Source organism: Aptenodytes patagonicus, chromosome 14 (genome assembly GCF_965638725.1).
Source record: "Aptenodytes patagonicus chromosome 14, bAptPat1.pri.cur, whole genome shotgun sequence".
NCBI classification, from domain to species: domain Eukaryota; kingdom Metazoa; phylum Chordata; class Aves; order Sphenisciformes; family Spheniscidae; genus Aptenodytes; species Aptenodytes patagonicus.
This window is the reverse complement of record NC_134962.1, coordinates 385,615-410,098: the sequence shown is the minus strand read 5'-3', so window position 1 is coordinate 410,098 and position 24,484 is coordinate 385,615. Positions and strand designations below refer to the sequence as shown.

The 24,484-nt window shown below is 47.5% G+C and overlaps 1 protein-coding gene across 5 annotated transcripts; it reads right to left on the bottom strand.

The window, feature by feature from the left end:
- Positions 1 to 2,293: 2,293 nt before the first annotated feature.
- NCOA5 (nuclear receptor coactivator 5) lies at positions 2,294 to 22,545 on the bottom strand. 5 transcript variants are annotated; one of them, XM_076351995.1, is made up of 10 exons: positions 22,490 to 22,545; positions 18,831 to 19,017; positions 18,188 to 18,295; positions 14,131 to 14,197; positions 10,189 to 10,566; positions 9,798 to 9,913; positions 9,520 to 9,646; positions 7,021 to 7,220; positions 4,733 to 5,056; positions 2,294 to 4,306 (listed from the first exon to the last, which is right to left on the bottom strand). In XM_076351995.1, exons 2-10 carry the CDS (start codon positions 18,991 to 18,993, stop codon positions 3,651 to 3,653), a joined length of 2,139 nt encoding a protein of 712 aa, XP_076208110.1. In that variant the 5' UTR covers positions 18,994 to 19,017; positions 22,490 to 22,545; the 3' UTR covers positions 2,294 to 3,650. The 5 variants fall into 5 exon arrangements, with proteins under 5 accessions (XP_076208110.1, XP_076208111.1, XP_076208113.1 ...); XM_076351996.1 differs by lacking the exon at positions 22,490 to 22,545 and adding an exon at positions 21,983 to 22,039; XM_076351998.1 differs by lacking the exon at positions 10,189 to 10,566.
- Between the last annotated feature and the right edge of the window lie 1,939 nt (positions 22,546 to 24,484).

Here is a 24,484-nt window from a genome sequence, read left to right as displayed (position 1 = left end):
GCAGTGGTGAGACAGCAGGCCAGGGCATGCTTTTCCACTGAGAGGTTTGCTTCATCGCCTCCCCAGCAGATCCCATTCCCCCTCAGCACCACTTCAACCCCCCATGGTAAAGCTGCGGTCCCGGCTCCCCCAGGGAGCAGGAAGGTGAGCCCTTTCCATCACTACTGCTGAAACAAGGAGTTTCCCTTCCTCATCCTCCAGCAAGAGCAGGGGCACAGCTCTAGACAGAGCCAGGGCTGCCTCAACACCCCTGCCAGGCAAAATTTGGCTGTGGCAAGAAAGGTGCTGGTTTCCACAGCGAGTTCTTGCTTGCTGTTGGCTGGAGAGGGCCAGTTTTAGCAGACAGCACTGCATGTTAGTTTACAAACCCAGCCCTGCACGTTTGGCCTCTGTGAGTGTTGTTTCCCCGTGGAGCACCCTTCTGCCGTTCCACCTTGGTGAAGACAGTGTCCTCCTCTGGTAGACATGCAAGTTCCTCCTTGGCACATGCGCAGACACGTTTTGGTTTTAGTTCCAGACAGGAAGGTCTTGACCCCCAAGTTTTTTTCACAGGCAGGCTGCTGCTGGGAGCAGCGCTGAGCAGACACGATCCACCCCGACGGTGGGATGGCAGCATGGCCTGCAGCAGGTAGGGAGCACGCGTACCCACAGCCACATTCGGCCAGCATGCAGCACTGGGCTGGTGATGGTGTATGCTCCAGTTCCTGCTGCGGGAGCACTGAGCAGAGAGCTGCCCTATCCCCCTCAGCTGGGCAGGCGCAGGCCCCCACGCGCAGCAGCTCACGTCACTGCAGCCACCACACGGCACAGGCCACAAGCCACAAGACAGCACTTACAGGAGGCACAGGCAGCGTCCAGTCTGGGTCAGTGTTGGTCCGTGGCTGGGCAAGAGGAAGCACTAGATACTGCACAAGGGTAAGAGTTGCACTAGAAGAGTCAAGACCCTCCTCTGTGTAGCAGGACTAAAAACTAGCAGAAAGACCAAAAGGTCTGAGATTTGCTGGTTACAACACTTTCTGTGCTACATGTGCAATATATTTGTTATGAATGTTATCACAAAGTCAGTTCATTCAATAATCTTTTAATCACTGTAGCTAGATGTTCTACGTCCATTCAAGTGACTTTTATTCGAGTGCAATATTTCAGTAGACATGTAGTGACCTAGTATGCTTTGTGTTTTAGAGAATCTGTGTGCAGAGCAATGCAATTAAGTTTAAAACCTTGTAAATAAAACAGGTTGCAAACAAAAAAAAAAAAAAAAAGAGTATTAGGCTTGCATTTAATTTCTGTGAGTGTTTCAGTATTGTGCATTAGGCCGCCTCAGTACAGACCCTGTGTTCTCTGTGCAGGTATTAATGGAGGAGTGGCTCCTCGGCTGTTGAATGCTCCCTGTTACTGCTTTACTGCTTTAACTGTGTTCATTTTTCTAGACTCCTGTCTGCACAAAATGCAATAAATGATTTTATTACATCCTTCACTACTTGCATGGGGAGTTTTCGCTTGCTTCCAGGGTCTCCACAGCTATTTTGCACTTGGCTGCTACCATTTCCCTAACAAGGAGCAAGCCCCAACAGGGAGCAGCAGATTGCAGAGGAAGCAAAACATCAGGAGAGGAACAGCCTCTCCCAAGTGCCACAGTTCCCCTGTTTAAGCTCATGCAAATTTCTGATCACCCCAGCAAAGATGCTTTACTTGCCTGCGGGGTTGTAGAGATGGAGAAAGGGATCTAAACAAAAAGAGACTGGAGGAAGAAAGATGGAAGACAGACATACTTCCATCCAATTTCAGGTTGTGTAGTAATGGCAGCACGAAGTCAAGGAAGGCCAGTGCTAAACGCACAGGGACTTGTAACCCTAACTTCACGCAGCAGCCGCACAACTAACAGCAGCTGCAGCACAGATACCGGACCAGATCGCTGCTGGCCCGAGTGCACCCCCTCCCACCCCCAGCAGCCGGAGAGGCTTCGGATCTCTCACACTGGCCCCTGCCACACACTGCTCCAACGCACGGGTCCCTCAACAGGCACGTGGGCTGCTCTGCCCGAGATCGTCCGAGTCCACTGTGCGAGAGGAAGTATCTGTGAGGTACTGCAAAACCAAACGGTTATAAACTGAGACAGACTACAATATTATCATAGCAGGTCACAGCAAGGTTTGTATGCTTTCTGCTTAGCATACAGCGCTGGGCAGCGTCTGACACAGCTTATCTGGAAGAAGAGAGTAATGGCAAATGCAGTGGAATAATGTATTCCAGTAGTACTCAAGCTGTCAAGTGTCAAAAATGCAACAAAACGTTTTTCCTGCCTTTTTATTAAAAAGTAATGTCCTCTTGTTAACAGCACAGAGAGAATGCTACAACACAAACCACCTGGGACAAAGAAAATCCTCTGCTCCAAGAACACTGCTTTCTTAGTTTCTTTCGGTTCTCTGCAGGAAGCCTACAGACTCTAAGAAGGCTGTGATGGGGAGGACCACATAGTTAAGAGATGTTTTGTATTCTGGTATCAAAGTATGTTACTGGTTAAAAACACGGTGAAGAATCACTGTCCGATTTTCCACTCAACTGTCCGCTACAGCTACCAAAGTGTTGAAAAAAATGTATAAAATTATGGTATTGCATCTTGGCACTGCCTCTGCACCTTAGATGGACAAAATACCCATCAACAGCGAGATGAAGTTTCAGAGAGCAGACATTCACCACCTGGTAACTGGTTGCAGGCATTCCCAAGGGAGGGCCAGCAGCACATCAGCGTGGCTGCGACTGAGCTGTTGGGCTACAGTAACCAACCATCCCAAAGCAAGATTATAAGAAAAGGAAATTTATACACCAAATTTAACAGATTGATCTTAACACTGACTACTTGGTGTTAGGAAAATTGACAGACCATTTGAAATCTCTGCCTTGGCTGGAAGCTCGTGTTTCAGATCTGCCACAGTACTCAGGCCAAAGCTGCCAGTTTCTGTGAGCTGGGCAAGGTGAGGAGTGTTTCTCTGCCTCACTCTGCCAGGACATGACAGTCCAGCTACGGAAGGACCAAACAGCACGGTCCTGGGTTACTGAGTAGTGGTCAGGCATGTGCTTCATGAGTTCAGCTGCTAGCGCTACCACTGTACTTTCCAACTGGCTTATATGCTATTAAAAAAAGAAATAAAAAAAGAAATCCAAAGAAAAATAGTGCCCATTCCAAAAAGGTGGGTCTCCAAGAAGGCCCAGTCAGTGTACCGCCCTGTTCGGTCCCCTATTTCCTCAAAACCACTGACCCAAAACTATACTAAGACCGTTCAGTGAGACCAGACTGCACCGCAATGTGAAGATGCACCAGCTACTGGGAGAGAGGAAAATGCAGAAGGACTGTCATTGCAGCAGCTTCTGGGACTGGACAAAACAACCGATTATCCAAAGCGGCTCTTAGCACACCGTGCCGCTGAGAAAATAGAGCATACTTGTCCAAACACTGCTAACCAGACCAAGGTGAGGAAGGGCAGCGCTAGCAACAGTCAGCAACAATGCCACTGGGGGTACACTCTCGCCAAAGTGGAGAGGACATGCATATCCAGGGGCATTTGTCCCATGTCAAGGACAAGAGACTCTTTAAACAGCTGTAAGTATGGAATGGCAAAGGGAAGGGGAAAGGGCCTGACAGCTCAGCTTTAATAGTGTCGCTGGTAGGAACCCATAGGTTGCTGGGCTGAGGACCCTGCTCGCCCCTGGGCCACAGTTTGGCTCACTAGGTGGGAGAGTGCAGGACCACTCTGGATAAGGGTGTCCAAGGCTTTCTGTACACTAGGGTTGTCAAAGTTAATACCAGAAGATACTGGCCTTTGAGCAGGTACATTGCCAGGTGCAGGGAGGCGATTTTGGTGCTGACCATAGAGTGACTGAGCTTGTGGAGGAGCTCCAGGTCTTGGACCTGCATTTCTTGAAGGGCCCTGGAGAGCAGGAAGCTGTGTGCTTGGAGTCTGCAATCTCTGCTGAGCCTGGTTTAAATTTCCAGCACTCATCTGTGCTGACCGGGCCTGACCGCTGGCCATGTTAGCAAAGTTCTGGTTCGGAGTGCCACCCGAAGTGCCCGCAGAGGCTGCAGAACTGCTGTTTGCTACTGCAGCTGCTGCCGCTGCCGCCCCGCTGTTGAAGAGACTGAGGATTTTTGCTTGAAGCTCCTGCTGAGGATTAGAAGAGGACACTGGAACAGAAGGAGCAGAGACCAGAGGCTGTGAACCCTGATGAGCCTGAGAGCTTGGAAGGCTGGACTGACTACCCAGAGATGATCCTGAAGGTGCCCCCAAAGACTGTCTTGACATGGATGCTGGGAAAGAAAGGAAAGAGGTTTAAAGCTCTGCAAATGCCCTTGAAGGGGCACCTAAAGAAAACTAGTGAAACAGCTACCAAAGACACAAGCATCAATGAATACCCACCCTCTGAACAGGAGAGCAGTGCAGCTCTGGGGAACTCAAACCATTCAGCAGAACTGTTGCCCTTTGTGCAGCAGCCAAACCAGTTATGGCAGTCCCATGGTTTCCCTGAGAGAATCCAATATAAAAGTTCTTTCACATGAAAGATCTGAATCATCTCAGGACTCCCAAGGACACGTCCATCTCAATAAAATGAGGCGCCGTGAGAGGAAGTTACGACACCAGGACTCCTCTGCAGTCCCAGGACTGTTTTCGGGTCCCAGCCCAGAGGGCCCACAAACCATTTGATTAATAGTCTTGCCTGGGGCTGAGAAACTTACCCTGCAGAGAATCAGTGCTTCCCCTCAGTAACCGTTCCTTCCGGTCTCTCAAGTAATTAATTACTTTATCAGTCTCCTCAGCAGTTAGATAGCGATTGTCTGCCAGCAGGTTCAAAAGAGTCTGAATCCCTGGAGGGTGACCTCCTCTGACACCCTCCTCGACGGGGGGTGGGCGCTCCCGCTCCTGCAGAACAGCTTCATCTGCCATCTTGGCAGCCTGCCGGGCAATTTCCTCGCGCTCCTTCTCCCGTGACTCTGTTTTGTAGCGCTCGTAATTCCTTGCCACCAGCACCATGGCATCAGCTTGGGGCATGTTGCGGTGTTCTGCACAAGGAAAAGAAACTTTTTAAGTAAACCAAAGTGATGTGAACAGGAGGTGCCTTGCCTCACACACACCAGCACATCTCATTCAGCAGGCAGGCACTGCTTTGGGATTGCAAGCATAGACTTGGGAAGCTTCCTAGGCACACAGCAACAGTTCAATTTCCTAAGCCAACAGAAGGCTCAAGGCTATCTCCCAGCAAGGCCATCCTTTTCTTCCATAGCTGAGGGCTCTGAGAAGATATCGTATCAGTCCAAGAAATATCTTTCTTGCCCCTAACCCAATTAAAAGGGAAAGCAGCTCCCTGTACCTCTCACATAAATTCTCCGTGCTCCAAGAGGAGACGGTTCCAGCCACTCTATTGCTAAAGCTTTGGACAGATCCAAAACTTGCCCTCTGAAGGCTGCTAAAGCTTCCCAGAGCAGGACAGTGATGGGAATACTTTTTGGTTCTGTACTGCCAATGCCTTAATATAGTGTGTGCGCATGCAGGATATGGGGAGGAAACAAGTACTGGCTCAATGCCACATTACTGCTTATGTTTACTACTCTGGGGCAATAAGCAGCAATCAAGTTCTTCTGTAATACAATGAATAATGGTCAATTCCAACTTTTTTTTTTTTTTGCACTTGCCTTTTAAAGTTTTTGAGGTCATTATTTCCACCTCACAAAGCACACATGCAAATACTCCCCTGAACACAGATTTAAGCAGGGAGAGCAAAAGAGAAGGCCTTTACCTTCCAAAAAGTGCCCAAAGCTCTGGGCACTTTTCACACCTGCAGATCATCAAATCCTGCCACCCTTTTCCTCTTAACAGGAAACTGGGGTTCATTTTCACATTACGCTTTGCACAAGTTGTGAAAGAGTTCCCTGAAACTAATGTGAAGGGAAAGGTGGCCGTGTGCAGTTCAAGTGAGTGTATGTAATCTCTAGAAAGAGCTGTGGATGAGCTAATGACTGGGGTTCTTACCAGATTTGATACACCGTTAGATCCAGTAAAGAAGAAGAGAAGCTTTGGTGGGAGGACAGGTGTTAAACCAAAGGAGTTAAAACCAAAACCAAGGGCAGTGGAAAGCCCAGTGAAAGTGTCCATGAGCTATATTTGTGCAGGAAATAAGAGAACCCTCCTATCACATCTGCATCTGATGTTAAAAGAAACTGGGCTTATTCAGTCAGTAAGCACACAAAAACCAGCGACTGTGCTTTCAGAAGTTTACTCTCCCAGATGCACCTCACAAAACATTACTTGAGAACACAATAAGGGAGAAATAACCTGATCAGAGCAAAAGGCTGCTTTCCGAGATCACATTCTGGCAAGACCTTTTTTTAATACCTACACCCACCCTCACACTCACAACAACCACGTCACACCCTGAGATGGAAACTGATGTGACAAGTGTAAATGGTGCTAAAATGCTATAAAGGTGGAGCACGCACACCAAATCACTTTATAGTTGTATCTTTTTATAACTCTTCCCAGTTTCACAATCAGATCTTTACCTTGACCAAATACGCTTTTCCTTAGATCACAATTGGTTTTAAAATCTGTCCTGTAATTTGTCACATTCCAAACATGCTCTCTTTGAGAGCAACAACTGATAAACTGAGGTTGGACTGGTATTACTCAGAAATCTACCAAGGCAATGCAGTCATTTCTAGAGCTGGGGTTCATGACTTGCCCTAAGATGCAAAGGCTGGTAATGTTAGGTGCTAAGAACACAGCCGAGATTCTCTCTTGGTAGAAATTAGACAGTCCTTTGGACAAGGGACAAATAAAGCATTATGGAAACTTGTAAATAATGATATTCACATTTATGACATGGTGTCAAGTCATTAATAACTACTTATGTCACAGCAAGGATGAACTTTGTCCTGTGGGATTCTGCTTGAAAGACAGTGTTCTAAAGCAGCACTTTGCGTGGTTCAGAGTGACCACAGAGCTACACAGCCTACTGAGACCTCAGTACCTTGTGGGGTGCCAAACATGATGTTAACAGTGCAAGAGCGGTGAACTTGATGCTGCTGGGTGATGACAATGGCAAAAGGAGACCCTCCTCTGCTCACATCGTCCAGGGCTTGCGTCAGTGACATCTCTGTGTTGAGGAAGATCAGGTCCACTACCATGCCCAGATCCCGCACCTTCCGCCCCACTGACTCCGCGTACTCCCTACCACAAAGCAAAGCCAGCAGAGTTTAACAAGTCAGTCACATACAGAAACAGAAACCCTGGCACATTCACCCTCTCTGTCATCTCAGATTCACTTTTCTGATGGCTTGCCCAACTTCATAGTCTTTAACAGGACAGTATTAAGCAATCTCATTACAATAATATAAAAGTCCATATCCTACCCTTATTTTGATCTGAATCAGTCATTTCAGTTTAACTGAAATAGATTACAAATCAAGCCTCAGCTTAGCTGAGAAACAGTGTTTGCAAAGGGATTTACATTATTATAAATTTGCTTGCATATAAATATGTTTAAACTGAACTCATTAAGTGAGGTAATTTATGCCTGCAGAGATCTAAGGGATACACAGCAGAGCAGCTAACCTACAGAAGTCAGTTACTTGTGCTATGTTCAGTATCTTAACTGTTCAAATGTGCCTTATCCTAATTCACTGTAGCACAGACCAACTTCTGGACTTGAAGATTAATTTTCAGAGGATAACTACCAATCCATAAACATTCATTTGAGTTCCAAATACATTTTCTCTTGCTCTTTCGTTCTACTAGCTGCTTTCTGCTCTAACCCAGTATCAACACAGCATCTATGGATCCACTGTTCCTGTATCCACTGTCCTGCAGACTTCCCATTCCAAACACAAACCATAGCTCACATGGCTGAGCTTAAAGTTTTCAAGTCTTTTTTTAAGCTTACTATACTCAGCACCAAAACTGCAATACTGACCGCATATGCGTTCTGAGAAATTTAGTCTGTGTGCACCCACACCTTTTGAAAGAGGTTCAATTTATCGTCTTTGGATGCGAACATTGTAATGGTGACTAAAACTGCTCCCCCCTGCCAACTGTCTTTTTAAGGATTTCTAAGTTATACCGATTGTGTATCTAAGTTATCTGGGAGTCATTTTTCAACAGGTCTATATTAGTTGACATCAATACTTCAATTCCCAAGATTTATTAACATGCTCCAGCTCTTAAGGTTTGTAGCTGTTACAGACCAAAACGATCCTTAGGATATTAAGCTGATCCTCTTGCACAAAAAAATTCTCACTGTATCAAATACAATAATTTGTGGTCTATTAGAATATCTTCTAAAGACTTTTGGTCACCAAGGGATAAAGAATCTAAAATTTCCTTTCAAGATTTGTTCCAATAGGTAATCAACTCCATTAAAAGCAAACCACAGAAGTGTATTTCTAGTTTCACCGCTTCCCTTGTTCCCATTTCCTGTTCTGTCTTCTACCACCAGATCAGTCAAGCGCCAGCTCTTTCTGCCTCACAGATATAGCAAAGTTAAATAAAAGCAACTCTTGATCTTTCTTCCGAAGGGCTAAGGAGACAGAGCTTTACATTTCCCCTTGACAAACATTTTCTTCAGACCCCAACCCAGATCTACGATTTATTTACATCTTTGCTATTCTTCGATGTATTTATTTGTAAAGATATAGACATCAGACTGGTGCCATCATTACAGGCCCCCCTCCCACTGTACCAGGCATAGGTGTACCCCTCTGTTCCCAAACAGCGCCCGCTCTTCAAACTAAGGACATACTAACATTTTTGATACAAGTCCCTTTGACTCCTAAAATTCTTTTAAGTCCTTACATTCCAAGAGAAAGCACACCGTTCTATAGGGATGGCCTGCATTTTTGTTTCTAGATAAACAATCTTGCATTTAGCACAATAAAAAGACACACCGTGTTTGAGTGCGGACACCTCAGTAAGTGTTCTGACTGCCACATGAGATCGCCCTGGTTACTACTTACACATGCTTTTGGTATCATTCATGACTACTTTCAGCAGTGATTTTCTACTTCTTGCACGTTGGATTAACAGTATTGACTGGTATCTGACCTAGTAACCAATCTGACAGGAGCTCTGAAACGAACACCCCCACGACTCCACCCTGACAACTGCTCTGTACTATCTGCTGGTTGGCACATATTAATAAGTTCCGTATCGTTCAACCCATGAATAGCAAGTACAGGCCACTATAACCTGTCATGACAGTAGGCTGATATGAAGAGTAGGTAGAAAAGTATGAGGAGAAGGTATAGTGATAGGTGAACAGAAAGGAAATAAAAGTAAAGCACAAGATACAACATTTCTCCATCTCATCAACATACATTCTTAGAACAGCAACAGGAGCTGTAGCATTCTGAGGGCTCTAAAGCCACACTCCTCAAGAGCAACCTGTAAGACAAACAGCCTCAAGGAAGGACTAAGTTTAATTCCATTTTCTTCTACCATGCAATAATAAAGTCGGTCATAACTATTTTCTTACTTCGTCTGTTTATTCACCACTATCACAGAACAATCCACAGGTCTCTCTGCATCAAAACGTCTCTTGATTTCCTCGTAGTACTGACGGTACAGCTCCTCTCGGCGCCGCTCCTCACGCTTCAAACGGTCTGAAAGCAAGCCACAGGGACAGAACAAATAGTGCCCTTTGGACCTGCTCGAAGCATCACAGAACGCAACGCACTCAGCACTGCAGGCATCTCCCGCATCCTCCCAGAGGAAGGATGTGAATCTGCCTATCATAATGTTACAAGTACTTACCTTCTGAATTCACTGGTGCTCTATCAAAATGCTCTTTGTAACGGTCGTAGTAAGAGTCATCCTTCCGCCGATAGTAGTCTTCAAGGCGAAGGTAACGGTCATAAGCTTCATCTCGTCTGCAACATTTACAGAAAAAGCAAGGGTTTCCATGCTCCAGCACAATCTCAGGCAATAACTTTTGCCAACGCATCATGCACAGATCTTGACCTCAAGTTTAATTTCTGAAGTACCCACCTGCTCCCCACAAGACACAAAGCAGGCACCCAACTGCCCCCAGCCAGAGCAGAGCAATCTCCTTATCTTAAATACCTGACACCACTCAAACCAGTGCAGCCATTGAGGCAGGATCGCCATAAAAACATGTTGGCAAATACAATCCCATGGAAATTACCTGTACAAAGGGTCCCGAGGGTCTCTCATATCCCGTGGATCCCTCATATCCCGTGGATCCCTCGCATCTCGTGGATTCCTCATATCCCGTGGATCCCTGTATCGATCATACAGCGGCTCCCGTGGGTCACGAAGATCTCTAACATCACGAGGGTCCCGCAAGTCTCTTGGATCCCTGATATCCCGTGGGTCTCTCAGGTCCCGTGGGTCCCTGTGGTCTCTGGCGTCACGCATGTCTCTAGCTCGAATGTCTCGAGTGTCTCTGGAATCTCGCCCATTTCTACCATCCCTGCTATCTCTGGGGTCTCTCCGTGGGCTCCCCCGAAGAGGGGAGCGGTCGCGTCTGGCATCTCGGCCATCCCCATAGGCATATGGCTCTCTGAGGAAAACACCAGGTAAATTCCATTAGACTGCTAACAACATGAGTAGTGTTACCCCTAGATCTCTTACCTGAGGTGCCAAAACGACCCTTCTCTCAGCAGCTGAATCCTCCCTCCTATCCCACAACAGCAACAATTGCCCAAAAAACGTATTTGTTGAAGCAGCCTGGAGAAGCTTCTTAATTCCAATGTTTATGATAGCCAAACAAGACCCAGAAAGCTCCTTAATGGAACATCACTAAAAGCGTAGAGCACCTGTGGAAGAAGTGAACAGGCACCTCAGAAACTACCGTTTCAAGGCCTCCAGCCTCCAACGTCAGCCATGGATCATCTACCAAACATGTTTTTGCAAATTCTTTGAGAGAATTCAAGGTGCTGGAGCCTAATACCCACAAATATGCAACAGCCAGGAGCATTCAAGGGATCCATTAAATTCACTAGTCAATGACAGCAGAATACCTGAAATAATTTGTTATTGGCATACAATTAAAAAAGGAGCTTGTTGTCACCAAAGACACTGTAGGTTCCATGTTGTGGTTGGGTTTGTGCTGCTAGCAGAAAGCAATGATAGCCGTGTCCTGGATTTGAAGGGATAGTTTCCGTAGAAAGCCAGTCTTAAGTTTACGATGCTCCACGTTAAGAGGGTACTAAACCAAATCAGCATGGCATCCTCAGCAGCAACAGGCTTCTCTGTCACATCTGAATGATCCATCTCATTCAGACTTTGTACTGCACTGTCTTCGGAGGCAAGGAATAACAACATTCCAGTCTTCATCTTTTTCCAGAACAGTAGGTTTTTTTCCAGGTCATATTTTGTTTTCCAGAAAAAAAAACAACTTTCACCGTAGTCTAAGCCAAACATAAAAAAAAAAATCTTGCAGAGAAACTACTGAGCTTCATGTATTTGGAATGTTCTTTCCCCAAGATACTGACAACCATGGGAAAAAAACCCAGCTTTTTGAATCTTTTTATTTCCAAAACTTGACAGACTTTTAGAGTCCTCTACCAGCCTAATCTAGTTTATGAAAGATAAGCAGAACATAAGTCTGCTTCCGCTACAGCGCATTCACATAGTAGTCACCTGGAAAGAACAGCGGCAGCAGTAAGTCAGTTGTGGCCAAGTTCAGTGCCAGGTAAAGCGGACAGTAACGAGATGGATGTGCAGAGTCTGTGCATGGACTTTGGTGGTTAGACACCCAGCTGTGCTGGGGGATACACAGGAGCATTGGCATTCTCTATTTTTATGTCAGATACAAAACAGATCTTGGGACAAACTACAGTGTTGCCACCAAGAGCATATATAGTCTCCTCCTGTAAAAGAAACACTGTATTTGCACACAAACAAGCGTAAACTCCTTCAGACTCTTGGACACACAAATCTGCTTTTTGTTTGTGATCTGTATTGAAACCACATCCCACGAGAGAGACACATCATTACCCCCTTCCCCCAACCTACAATGAATGATGGCAGAAACTCAAGGGAAATTTCTGATTTGCTCTAATGTATATTGAGTAACTGATCTTTCTGTAGCTGTAAGACTATATAGCAAAACAGCCAGATGCAGTGTAATTGTTTGGCATATGACATTTATTCCAGCTGGAGTGGGGGTGACCAGAACAGGCCACATTCATTATCTGCAGAGACAAAAAGATCCAGAATGAACAACGCACAACTGCAACAGAAGTACAGATGTGGCGCGGGTCTCCTCTGCTCTTGCACCTGCATCGCTGCCCTGCTGCTTGCAGAGGCAGCAACATGAAGGCACAGCAGCCTTCTGCTTCCACACCTCTGTCACCACAGTCCAACTCCTCCAGCGTCAGCACCACTGCCCGCATCTGCTCAGGACTCAGTACCGCTGGCCCAGCACCACCACCTGTGGCGCAGCATGGGACTCCACATCCCGGCATCAGCAGCTGTCGTCCACATGCCTGCAGCGTGGTCCAGAGTCCATCATCTGCTGTCTGTGCACCCACAGCCATGCCCAGGGCTCGTTGCCCATGACCTCATCACCACCTGTGCCCATGGTGCTGCTTGGGACCTGATGCTAGCAACAGGGGATGGCCACGGTGTCTGTAGTGCCAGCTGGAATCCAGTGCCTGTCACAGTGGCACCAAAGCCTTCGGCAGCCGTGGCAGTAGTCCAATCCACAGCCTGGTGCCCACACCTCCAGCGCTCCTTAGGGCCCGTGACATGGGCATCTGCTCTTGCATTCATGCAGCATGAGACAGGTCCCAATGCCCATGGCATCAGTGCCTATTGCTTGTCTCTATGCAATGTGGTCTGAGGACCAACGCTCATGGCATAGGTGCCTGCCTCTCACACCCGCAGTGCTGCCCGGCGCCTTCAGTGTTACACACCTGCAGTGCCACTGAGGCCAAAGATGTGCCATCAGTGCCTGCTGCTCATGTACTTGCAGTATTCTTGGGGGCCTCATGCCAGCACGGAGCACACCTGACACTGCCCAGGCCCAAGGCTTGCCGCATCTGTAACAGGAACCCCCAGCTGTGTGCACAAAGCACTTCCCGGGCAATGCCCACGCGCTGGTCTCTGCAAGCGCATTTGGCTCTGTGCAGGGTAAGCACACAACGTACAAAAGACCTAGATGATGCCAAGAACTGCAGCTACTCATTCCCTGTTTTTTGCTGGTAGATGTCTTGCTAGTTGCACTTTTTCCCCATTTTTGGTAATTTAACAGGTCAAGCTAGTAGAGCACACCAGACACGAGAGCTTGATTACTTTCAAGTCCAACACCTAACACTCCTTTGTGTTGAAAGCTTTACAATATAGGCATAGAAAATGCACGCCTTATACCAAACTGTAACCAGGGCATGTCTTCGTGTGCTCCCTAGTAATGCCATGGAAAGGAAACTGAAGTTGTCTTCCTGTGACAGGACAGTCCACATCTTCTCCACCTGCCTGTAACTTCACACACAGAGGATGTGCAGGAGCTGCACACACTGTGCCTACCGAGGGGTGGGAAACCAGGAGAAGCTGCCAGGTACACATCACTAACTGCACAGAAGGGGACTGGTTCCAGGTACTGACAATGCAAGCTCACATGCAGACGGGACAGTGCAATAGAGACAGTTTGCTCTGTCTTGTGCTTCGCTCACGTGCTCTTTTCCAGTCTCATTTCAGCACTGGAAGCTTCCAACATCAGAAGAGGCAAGATCCCGAAGTCCTCTGCAGCATGGCACTGGGAATGCTACGGCCCCATGGCGTTCTCTAGATATGCCTCAGCTTCTCTGATACTTGAGGCAGGAGCAAACATCAAGTGTATTCTTCCTCACAAATCTCTTACAACCTGTGCTGCTGCAAAACATAACGCTTAGCTGTAGTAACAGCAGCAGACACGAGGTTTCCCTCGTGCCTCCTGAGGTGTCAGCGCCAGAAGGGCTCTTAGAGGTGGAGCGGCCATGTCCCGACTGTCTCGCTTGAGCATCTCCATTTGACTGGGGAGGTGGTGGTAGGGAAGAGACACAGACATTTAGCACAGGCCACTGGGCTCATGCCCTAAAAGCCTGACCTTCCTAGTATAACTCACTGCTTCCAGGTACTTTACCTTCGTGCCGGACTGGACCTTGATGAAGCCTTATTCATATTTCTTCTTTCCACTGCTTTATTAATATCTGTAAAGAATAATCAACCCATCTGTTCAATGCTATGGAACAAAAAAAAGATCATCAGCACAATTCAAATGAAAGCAACTTAAGCTCAACAACATCCAGATGGTGCAAGAAAATCCATTCAGCAGAGAGACATTGTCACTTTGACAATTTTTTATTAAGTTTAGATAGTACAACATAATGAAATTTTCATGGATTTCTCTGACTTCAAAATAGAGTGGACAGCTTGGGTGAAGCTTTAACCCTTTACGTTCAGGCCTACATCCAGACTCTTCATTCCATAAGAGAACCTCTTTCTTCTGCAGTCTATGAGCAAGCAGAAAGCGACTCATGGACTCTAGGAGAAAAAGCAGAGTCTGAAAACCTCCGAGAAAGGAAGCTGATGGCCAGCATAGTCTTAAGTTCACAGCCAGTCCTGTTCAATGGAGCATGCCGCTACCCTTGTTGAAAATAATCCAAGGGTTCTCAAGTGGCACATGCAACTGCCTTCCAAGGGACTGCTGCAGCACTAAGTTGTACAGCCTCCACCACTGAGGAAACGGGATCCAAGGAGCCTGAAGCACAAGCTCCTTATGAAGTCAACATGGTGCATTCAAAACACCACTGTCAATGTGATGCAAACTGATGCAACAGATCAGAAATTTGAAAAATGGTTGGCTTCTGAGCATCTCCATGAAAAACACCATGAAGTGAAATACAAAGAAGTAAGAGAGCTGAAGAAAGAGTCTTGTCCTCAACCAGAAAAAGTGAAGTTGCCCAGAACTGGCAGGGACCGATATTGTTCTACTGTAAAGAAACAAAGCCTTCCGTAACAGCTGATTGAAGATGAAATAATGTACTGGAGGGGGGCAAGAACAAACAGAAATGACTTCAGACATTTTACTCTGAGAGCCTTTTTAAGGAAAAGGACATATCTGCTCCCTGAGAATCTATCAACAATTAAAATTTCTTATTAGTTATTTACATTAACCACTTTCAAAGCCCTTGCAAGAGAATAAACATGCCACAATGTCTTTAGGCAGACTCAGTCTTAACATCTTCTGTAACTTCCCAAATTATCCTTCATTACTTTCAAGATTAAAATTAGAATTAAGGGAACAGTTCTAATTTTGCTCTTGTTGTCAATCAAGCAGCAGTGTGTTCTCTTTTTGTGGGGGGAGAGAGGCAAGTGCAATCTGAACATTAACTACAAATGCAGCATAACAACATTCACAAGACCACAAAGCAGTCTCTCCAAGATCAAATACAGCTGCATTGTCTACTGTCACAAACTAAATTTGATGGACATTTATTCCCTACACAGTTTTACTCATTAAAGATATGAAAACATTTCTGTGCATTTGTGGAAGTATTAGTATAATGCAACACTGGAGTTAAACTCTCCCAAAGCCTTTTACCTTATTGTGTTATTAGCAATTATATTTAATACTCAGACTGCATAACTGAAGCAACTGTTCTACTTGCATTTATTTTTTAGTTGAAAATTCTTTTTCCCCTTAAGTCAAGTGTTACCTTTAAGCAAGACACTATCTGCTTTCTTTGGTTTAAGATTATTTTTATTTTCTGTTTTAAGATGCCATTGCAGAAACCTATTATGATTTTTACACTCAATACCATACATTTCTTTCAAATTAAAAAAATGTATTTAAATCTGAACAAAAATATTTCACTAGAAGAAAAAACACCTTTGACAGGGATCCTTCTCTTGTGCAAAACAAACAGATTTAATAACATTTTATTTAATGCCAACAGCATTTACAGGTTAAGTATTTGAACATTGACAAAACTTCCGAGAAAAAAAAAGTCTTCTGTCTTGTAGGATTTTGAGATGACAGGGCCACTGTAACCATACAGTGTAACCTTCTGAATAAACACAGGTGACGAGAGTTTCCTGAATCACATTCCTACCTCAAGTGCAGCAGTGGCATTGAACTAGAGCTTAACTTTTAGCAAAACATCCAATTCCAATTTAAAAGTCTTCAGAGCATAGAAACCACCAAAGCTCCAATAAGTTATTCCAGAAGTAAATTACTTTGCTGTTAAAGAAAACTATTTATTTCCATTTAAGAACTTGTCATACCTACACCTACCAGATTAAAACTCACTTATCTCCAGGTCTGTCTGTAACACACAAATCACATCACTCCTTTACCTTGAAGCTTTTGCTAGGGCTTGTTCTTCAACTCTTTAAGCCTTCTTCAGATTTTTCTGAGGCTTCTCCAATTTAGCATTATCCTTTTTGAACCAGGCATACCAGAACTGAACGCAGTATTCCAGCAGCAAAAACCCACAAGTGCCAAAACCTCCCTACTTACAAATCTGTGTTTTGTACAGCTAAGGATGACAGAAGCACTTCTGCTAGGTGCAGATCTTCCCTTTTGGCTTTACTGAAAGCTCAGTTCTGCCTCCATCCAGCTTAGGAAGAAGTCCAGGTCATTTCACCATCAGTGACTCAATCTTCATTATTTCATTCTCTCTTTTTAAAACATGATTGTATGTTTTCTTTCCAAGTCACTTATAAAAGCACTGTATGGCCAGGAATCAGTTTTTCCAGAACACCACTCAAAGCACTGAGCAATTCCATCTACGTTACGCTGAGATTAATTTGAAATCCATTTAACCCTGTGTTATTTTTAATTGTTCTAGTTTCTTAATCAAATCAAACATCTTACAGAAGTCTTTTACATCAACACTGCTACTTTCAGCCATAAAACCTGCAGTATCATAAGTTAGTTTGACAGGATTTAGTTTGATTGGCATTAATTAATTCACTTCTCACTGAGAGTCAGGTGAAAGAATCCCTTTGTTATCAGGGGCTGATGCCAGGCTCATCCCATTTATGCTGCCTATTGGCACATCCGCAGCGCTCTGCTAGGTCCCTGGAAACTCCCTAGTTTTCCAAGGCTTGTGGAAAAACAACATTAATAGCCTAGGCAGCTCTTCATTTCACTAAGCCTGATAGATGTTAGATTTAATTTTTTGGAGAGGTCTAGTTTTGGTAGCTGCTGTTTTATCTTTTTTAGTTTCCTACTGAAATGGAAACTATATCAAAAACAACACCCTCTGCCTCTTCAAAAATAGACAGCAGAAACATTAACTGAAGATTAGGCGGTCCTTTCCAGTGAGAAATTTTATCATTTCCAGACAGCTACACCTCAGCTTCTAAAACAGCCGCAGTTGTTCCTATTTAAGCTTCTAGACTTTGACAATACTGGCCATAATTTCTTCTTGTATCCTTCTACCCTCCTTGTCTATTTGCCTCCATTTCCATCTTCAGGCTTGTATTTGCTACTGTACACACACCTTTCCACAAGTCATTATTTACTGCTCCTTTCAACCCTTCCTAAGTCAAAATGTTTTTCTTTAAATTAGTTAGGTTTACTTCGAAAGTACATTTTTTGCTTGCATTTAATAGATTACTCTTAGATCTCTAACCATTCATTTCTGTTTGTTTGCTCCCAGCATATTTAGCAGAATTATTTTCATCTTTAGGAAAATGGCCTTTTTAAAGCACCTAGTATTTATAGCACTACTTACAGATTGATTTCATGTGTGCAAAAAAATCCAAGTTAAGATTACTTATTTAAGAAGCCGCTAAGTGCTGTGACCAATTCCTCTGAACCTGTCAAGATGAAGCCCAATATAGTTTTACAAATGTTTTTAAAACTAAGTGTATGAGGTTTCAATGACTGCTTTCCAGGGCTTACCTGTTGGACAGTTTCTTACACAGGGTAAGAGAGCTTTTCAAATACTAACACATAAAAATAAGTTCAGAGTAAGACCTAGGTAGCACGAGAAAACACTGCAGATGAACCACACAGCACTTACAGCAAATAACTCAGAAGGCAAATACATACCTAGTAAAAGTGACTTTAGACTAGTGCCAGGCAAGTTTCACATAGTGATCTTTCCAGAGAGCTTTAAAACAAAAGCACTCCTTCTACCAGAACGCATGCTAGGGTCAGTAGGAGAGCACGGATCAGTTTTCCTTACCTAATCTATACCCTTTATAAAGGCGACCCTTCTCACCGTCCAGAGCGGCCTGGACATCTTCTAGACGGTCATACTGCACGAACCCATAGCCATGGTACATGCTGAGGGCTGGAAAAGTTAACAGCAGGGCAAGACCGGTTACAACTAAGGGACAGTACTAACCCGCACCCAGGCCATCAGGTAATCCCACCAGAGGAACAAGCAAAGGGGCTCTACCCAGAAACGACTATGCAAGTTTCCTGGGAAAACCAAATCTACCAGGATCAAAATGCAGGACTTAGAGACTCTGAAATATATTTTGTAGACCAACCTCCTTCTGACAAGGCAGTGACCAAAATACAGCCCGTGAAGTGACCAAGATTTGATAAAGAGACTATGAAGTCACTTGAAAGAATATTGCAACATCACACTGCAACCCCAAAAGCTAAAACATAGCTGATATATAGGCATTATGTTTCAGCTGTACTGAAGGAATCACTTTTTCAGAGAAAATGCAGGCAGAAAAAATTATCATTAAAAGGTCACTTTTTAGGAGCAACATTAGTCACTCCTGTCATTATCATCAAATAGCATTTGACAAGCATGAATGTTATATTTCTCACTGAATTCCCAGCCACAAAAAGGCATAAGATAATATACTAACCCCTGATTTTGCCATATTTTGAAAATATCTCTTCCATTTCTTCACGAGTCATGTGGTCTGTGGGCAAATTGCCGACAAAAAGTCTTCTCTCTAAATCCTGAGGATTGGTGCTGTTAGTGAAGTCGCTCTGTTTGATGCTATTGCTCTTGCGTCCTCGAGCCATTTTGCTTTCGTTCCAAATCCAACTCTTCGCAAAAAAGAAAAACGGCCATGCATATAATTTCAATCCATGACATTAAAATTAAACTGGAACAAGATTAAACTTAACAGCTTTGCAGACTAGAAGCCAACTGGGTCTGCTTGACGCAAACTTCACTCCAGAGAAATCTTAATACAAGGGATACAGAGGTCTGGCAAAAACGTATACCACAGCATTTTGGTTGAGCTTTTCTGTAATACTGAAAGGTAGTAAACCTAATTATTTTGCAGATAAGTTTTAATGGTTTAACTCCAAACTAAGATACAAGTAAAACTCATTTTCCACTAAAACATCTTAACTTTAAGCTTTTCAATACACCCATTGTTGTAATATCTATTTCTTCAGTCCACTGGTAAGAAGTGTTGAAATTTATGCAATATTTTAATAAGCAGAAAGGAAACACTCATCACAACATTGCATAACAGGACCCAAATATTTCAATACAGGCTTTGAATGAGACATCAGGAAGTACTGCTTAAATGCTCTTAAGTGACCACGCTCAGATCACTTTACTAAATGAGAAATCTTAGCTTTCCAATACCAGAAAACACAGTTTCTCATTCATACCCCTACTAAACAGCATATCCTTGTCCCCATAGAGACGTCAGCTCCCACAGAAGGCGGGTCCACAGCTGGGAATTTAACCACCCCCATGTAAATGCTGTACCACTACTTCATCTCCTCCAGTACAGCAAAAGTACACTTCGTTAACCCACACTATTGCAGAAAAAGCTGGAGCAGTCAGCAACATTCACTGCACAAACTTACCCGAAGAATTACAGCAAAAAACCCCCAACAAACAAAAAAACATCACAAATTCTACCAAGCCAACAAAAAACCCCTCCAAACCCCACCTAGGATTCATACTTTCTGGTTTAAAAGTCACCATTACATAAAGCTTAAAAGAAAATGAAAACCACTGAAACTTTCAAGATTAACTTGAAAGTTTGAAAACTGTTTAATAAAGTTGCCATACTTCCTAAACATTCTTCTACAGGAATGCAGGATGGGATTTTCCTGTTTATAACATGCAAGAAACCTGGAAAAAGAAAGTTGATGAAATTGAGTATATCAGCAGAAACTTCTACTGTTAATCATGAGATGCCTACAACCAAGATACTCCCTTAACAGTAGCCTATATTCATTACAATTTAAAAGTAGCCTCTAAATAAACAAATCAAACATCCAAAAATATAACACAGTTTTACATAAATGCTTCTACAACACTTAACCAGCATGAAAAATATATCTACTCCAAATCTGAGACATAAAAATTTTGGGGTTGGTTTTTTTTTTTTTAAATCAATCAACTTTACATTCATATCACTTTTCTCCTTCTTTCAGGAAACACTGCAGGGATGGGAGGCAGAGAACACCTCCCAGTCTAAAACTTTTTAAAATGAACTAGACTGCCATAACAGGGAGGAGGAAAAAAAACCCAACACCGAAACCAAAATCAAACAAAAAAGTCATTTCTTCTACCATATTTGCCTCAATCCTCCTGTAAGTTTGTCCACACACAGTTTTACCTTCCCAGTCAGAAGTACCAAATCTTGTCCCATTTTTTCCTGTATAGAAGCACTAGACTTCCCTTCTGTTCTGCTACTGCAGCTCAAGTCCTCATCAGTTGAGGGGACAGAAGTTTTCAAAATTCTCCCAAAATGATTTAAGTGGCTATAAAACATGGAAACACCCATCTAGTCCAAGTTCCCATTTGGAGCAGGGTGACATCCAAGTTGGATCCAGTTGTCACAGCCTTCTCCAGCTGGGCTCCGAGCCCTACCAGGGATGGGGACTCGGAGCCCCTGCAAGTACCTGCTCAGGCAGCATGGCCTGCACATACCGTCTCGGAACGTCACGTATACACACAGCAAACAGGTGTCAACAAGACTGGTTGCTGCTGGCGGGACATTTCACTTTCCGTATAAAAAGCAGTAAGAAGTTCCCTTTTCTTTTTCTTAAGGGTGGGAATAGTAGGGGGTGCCTGGGGAAGAGGGTGCAAGAGCTTTCCATATGAAGAAAAACAGGGAGCTATTTTTCCACTTGCAGCTCACTTTCAAAACAAAGCAATAAATCCCAAACACTCAGGTTGAATTACTAGAGAACTTCCATATAAGAGCATTTACTGCCTCTTACCATTTTCTGCTTGGTAGATTACATAGTTAAGGGCCATTTAGTAATCATAAGACCAGAATAAATGAATATTGTCCCAGCTTTAGGCACGCTACACCAGGTGAACGACTAATTTCCACATTAAGTCTTTTCCTACGAGTGCAGCCAGAGAGGCCAACTACACACCTGGGCAGCTTAAAGGTGCCAAACCCCCCATGCAGAAACCAAGTGCCAGGCTGAGCAGGTGCCTACAACAGGACAGCCCGCGTCAGCTCACGTGCCAATAAACCTTCTGGAAGTTAATTAAAGCCATGTTTCCCTAAAAATCTTATATTTAAAACCAAGGTTATTTATTAACAGTGCTACAGCTTCAGAAAGCAAGACATACCTCAAGTGGGATGTTGAAACTAATTTGACACAAGTGAAACATTACACAGAAGTCTGCAAGAAGTTGTTCCTGGGCAAGGCAAAAAAAATAAAGCCAGCCACCACAGAAAGGAACAGTGCTGAGGAGCAGTGCTGAGGAGCAGTAAGCTTCCTGCCCAGCACCAGCTAGCAGCTCTCAGCACCTCGGAGCCAAGCCCTGCCAGGCAGCCACCCCATGCCGCACCCCCAAATGCCAGGCCTGGGGCCAGGAGGGCCATTCTCGGGCAGCACTAGCACCCACCCGCCTTGGTCCTCTGCACCCAGGACAGCAGGCAGATGCAGAGCTGCCCACGAGGAAAACGCTAACACGGAGAACGCTTTCACCTTCCTTCCCGAGGACCCTGCTGCCGCTGCGAGAAGGCGAGCCAGGCTGCTCAAACCGCAGCTGCCCACCCTTGCCCTTGTCACTACTCACAGCCTTCTCAAGCAGCGGTGAGGAAAGCCACGCGCCTGACGCCTCGCTGGCGGCCACCGCTCTCGCACCAGGCCGCAGGTGCTCCCGGGGGCTGCGCTCCCCGCGCACGCCGCGACGGCGACAACGAAATCGCCCGTTGCGCGTCTTGACCGGGGAAGAGGCGCTGTTCAGCTGCGTTAACCCTGCGTACCGGCCGGCCCCAGGCCACCGCGGGAAGCGGCCGGTGCCGCCCCCGCCGGGGGAGCAGGGGAGCTCCAGCGACCCCGCGCTCCCCGCTACCACTTCCCGGACGCGCCGCGCGGCGAGGCGGAGGCGCGGCCCGCCCGCAGGCCGCGGGGCACGCCCGGCCCGGCCCCAGCCCGGCGCGGCGGCCGGGAAGGGACTCAGTCGTCCGTGAGGTTTGCTGTGGTACGTCTTTTATTCGAGCGCTCCGCGTAAAGCCGCCCCGCCGCCCGGAGCCCCGGAGCCGCGGGGCCCCGCCGCCCGCCCGCCCACAGACAGACTTACCGCCGCGCCGGGCCCGGTCCGCCTCAGGCCGCCGCCCGCCAGGACAAAGGCGCCAACCGCTGCTGCCGCACGGCGCCGTCGCAAAGTGGAGGGGGGGCGCCAGCAGGACGGCGACGCCTCGCGCTTTACGGCGCGGCGCGCTGACGTACCGCCCGCCGCCGATGCCTGCTAAGGCAAGGGCGTGGCGCGCGGGGCTGCACGCCTTACCTGGCTCCCGGCATGCCCCGCGAGCCGCCGCCGCAAGGCGGGCTGGGACCTGTAGTCCCGCGGAGGGCGGCCGGGCGAGGCCGCTGGGTGGCGCCACCAGACCCCGCGCGAGGCGAGGGGAGGCGGGGCGGGGCGCGGGGGAGGTGGCCGGGACCGGGGCCGGGACCGGGATTGGGGCGGGATCGGGATTGGGGCGGGACCGGGACCGGGATCGGGATTGGGGCGGGACCGGGACCGGGGCCGGGACCGGGATTGGACCGGGACCGGGATTGGGGCGGGACCGGGACCGGGGCCGGGACCAGGGCCGGGATCGGGATTGGGGCGGGACCGGGATTGGGGCGGGACCGGGACCGGGATCGGGATTGGGGCGGGGCGGGCCGCGACCCCGCCGCTGCCGTCGCACCCCCGCCCAGTGCAAGGGTCGGGCTCCGCGGCGGCGGCGGTGCCAGCGGCCTGGCGCCCGCGGGCCAGGACCTGCCCGCGGCGAGCGGGGCCCCGGGCTGCCGCGCCGAGCAGCAGCGCCGGCACCGGCCTGCCCCGCTGTGCGGGCACTGGGACCGAGGCAGGCTGCGTGGGCCGGGGGCTCCCGCCAGGGCTCCCGCCTGAGCAGCTCCTGCCGGGCGGGGAACACCGGGCCCCGTCACCCCCGCGCCGCTCGGGGCTGTCTCGGGGCCGGGAGCGGGGAGCGCTCGCAGCCTGGCGCCACAAGTGCATCCTTCTGCGCGGCCGGTGCTCAGGGCTGTGGGGGACTTCCCAGGCCGGGCCTGGGGGAGCCGGGCCCAGAAATCCCCTCCCCACCTTTGCCTCCTCGTCTCTGCCCTCGAGACTCCCCTGGGACCCTTCGCGCTCTCGAGTGAGTCAGTTTTGGGAAGTGACAGCAGGCTGGGGAATCCAGAGCACGCGGTCCCTGCGGCTGCCTGCCCCGCCGTCGCGCTCGGGGAAGCACGCTGCCCGCCCCTCCCGCCAGCCACTGCGCGGAAGCCGGAGTGACCTGGCAAAGGCCACAGGCAGCCAGCGGCACATGGCTAGCAGCCTCCGAGCTGGGGCTGAGGCAGCGATTATGGCCAGGAAGGCTGTTGCCAGAGTGCGGCCATGCGGCCATCACTGTGGTGTGGGCACAGCGCAGCCATGGGGGGACGGGGCGGCAGTGCGGTGTGTGACCGGGGCCTGTAGGGATGCTGAGAAGCCACGGCTCCCTGCCTGGCCACACACCACGCTGGAAAGGGGAGCCCAGGGAAAGTCTCCAGCGTGTGCAGGGGAGCCTGGAACTTCCCTGGGGACCGCTCGGGGACTCCTCCGAGGGAACTGAGCCAGAGGCAGGTGGCTGGCCAGAGACACAGCAGGCCTCCAGCGCATTTGCCCCTTCCTGTTTCTGGGCTGATGTATTTGTGGGGACCCCGTGCCGAGGCCAGGGCCTGTGGGTGGCAATGAGGGGCTCTCCAGGGCCACAGCTCTGAGTTACCGTTGGGAAAATGAAGCTAAACCTTAAACTTCTGCTTCAGGAATGAGCTGGCAGGGCCAGAACGAACGCTTTCCTCATCAGAGTCCACAGCTGACTCCTGCCGCTGCCTGCACCTCGTTCACCCTGGGAAGGTGCAGGCAGGGCAGCGGCTCTGTGGGGCTTGCAGGGAGCTGGCAGAAGCCAGCTTCCCACCTCCAGTGGCAGCAAGACACTCACATAGAGCGACCGTGCAGGGACCCCCAGCCCCAGCGGCTCTGCCAAGACCCCGGGTGGCAGGCTGGGGCCTGGGACACCCTCTGCTGGCTGCTCCCCCGCCGGGACGGTGG

Excerpts from the sequence above, each read along its gene's own strand:
- NCOA5 (XM_076351995.1), bottom strand. The coding sequence starts at position 18,993 with ATGGCTCGAGGACGCAAGAGCAATAGCATCAAACAGAGCGACTTCACT. Across the intron at positions 7,221-9,519 it reads GTGGTGAATAAACAGACGAA|GGAGTACGCGGAGTCAGTGG; the intron begins GTAAGAAAATAG and ends GCTTTGTGGTAG. Across the intron at positions 5,057-7,020 it reads CATGTTTGGCACCCCACAAG|AACACCGCAACATGCCCCAA; the intron begins GTACTGAGGTCT and ends TTCCTTGTGCAG.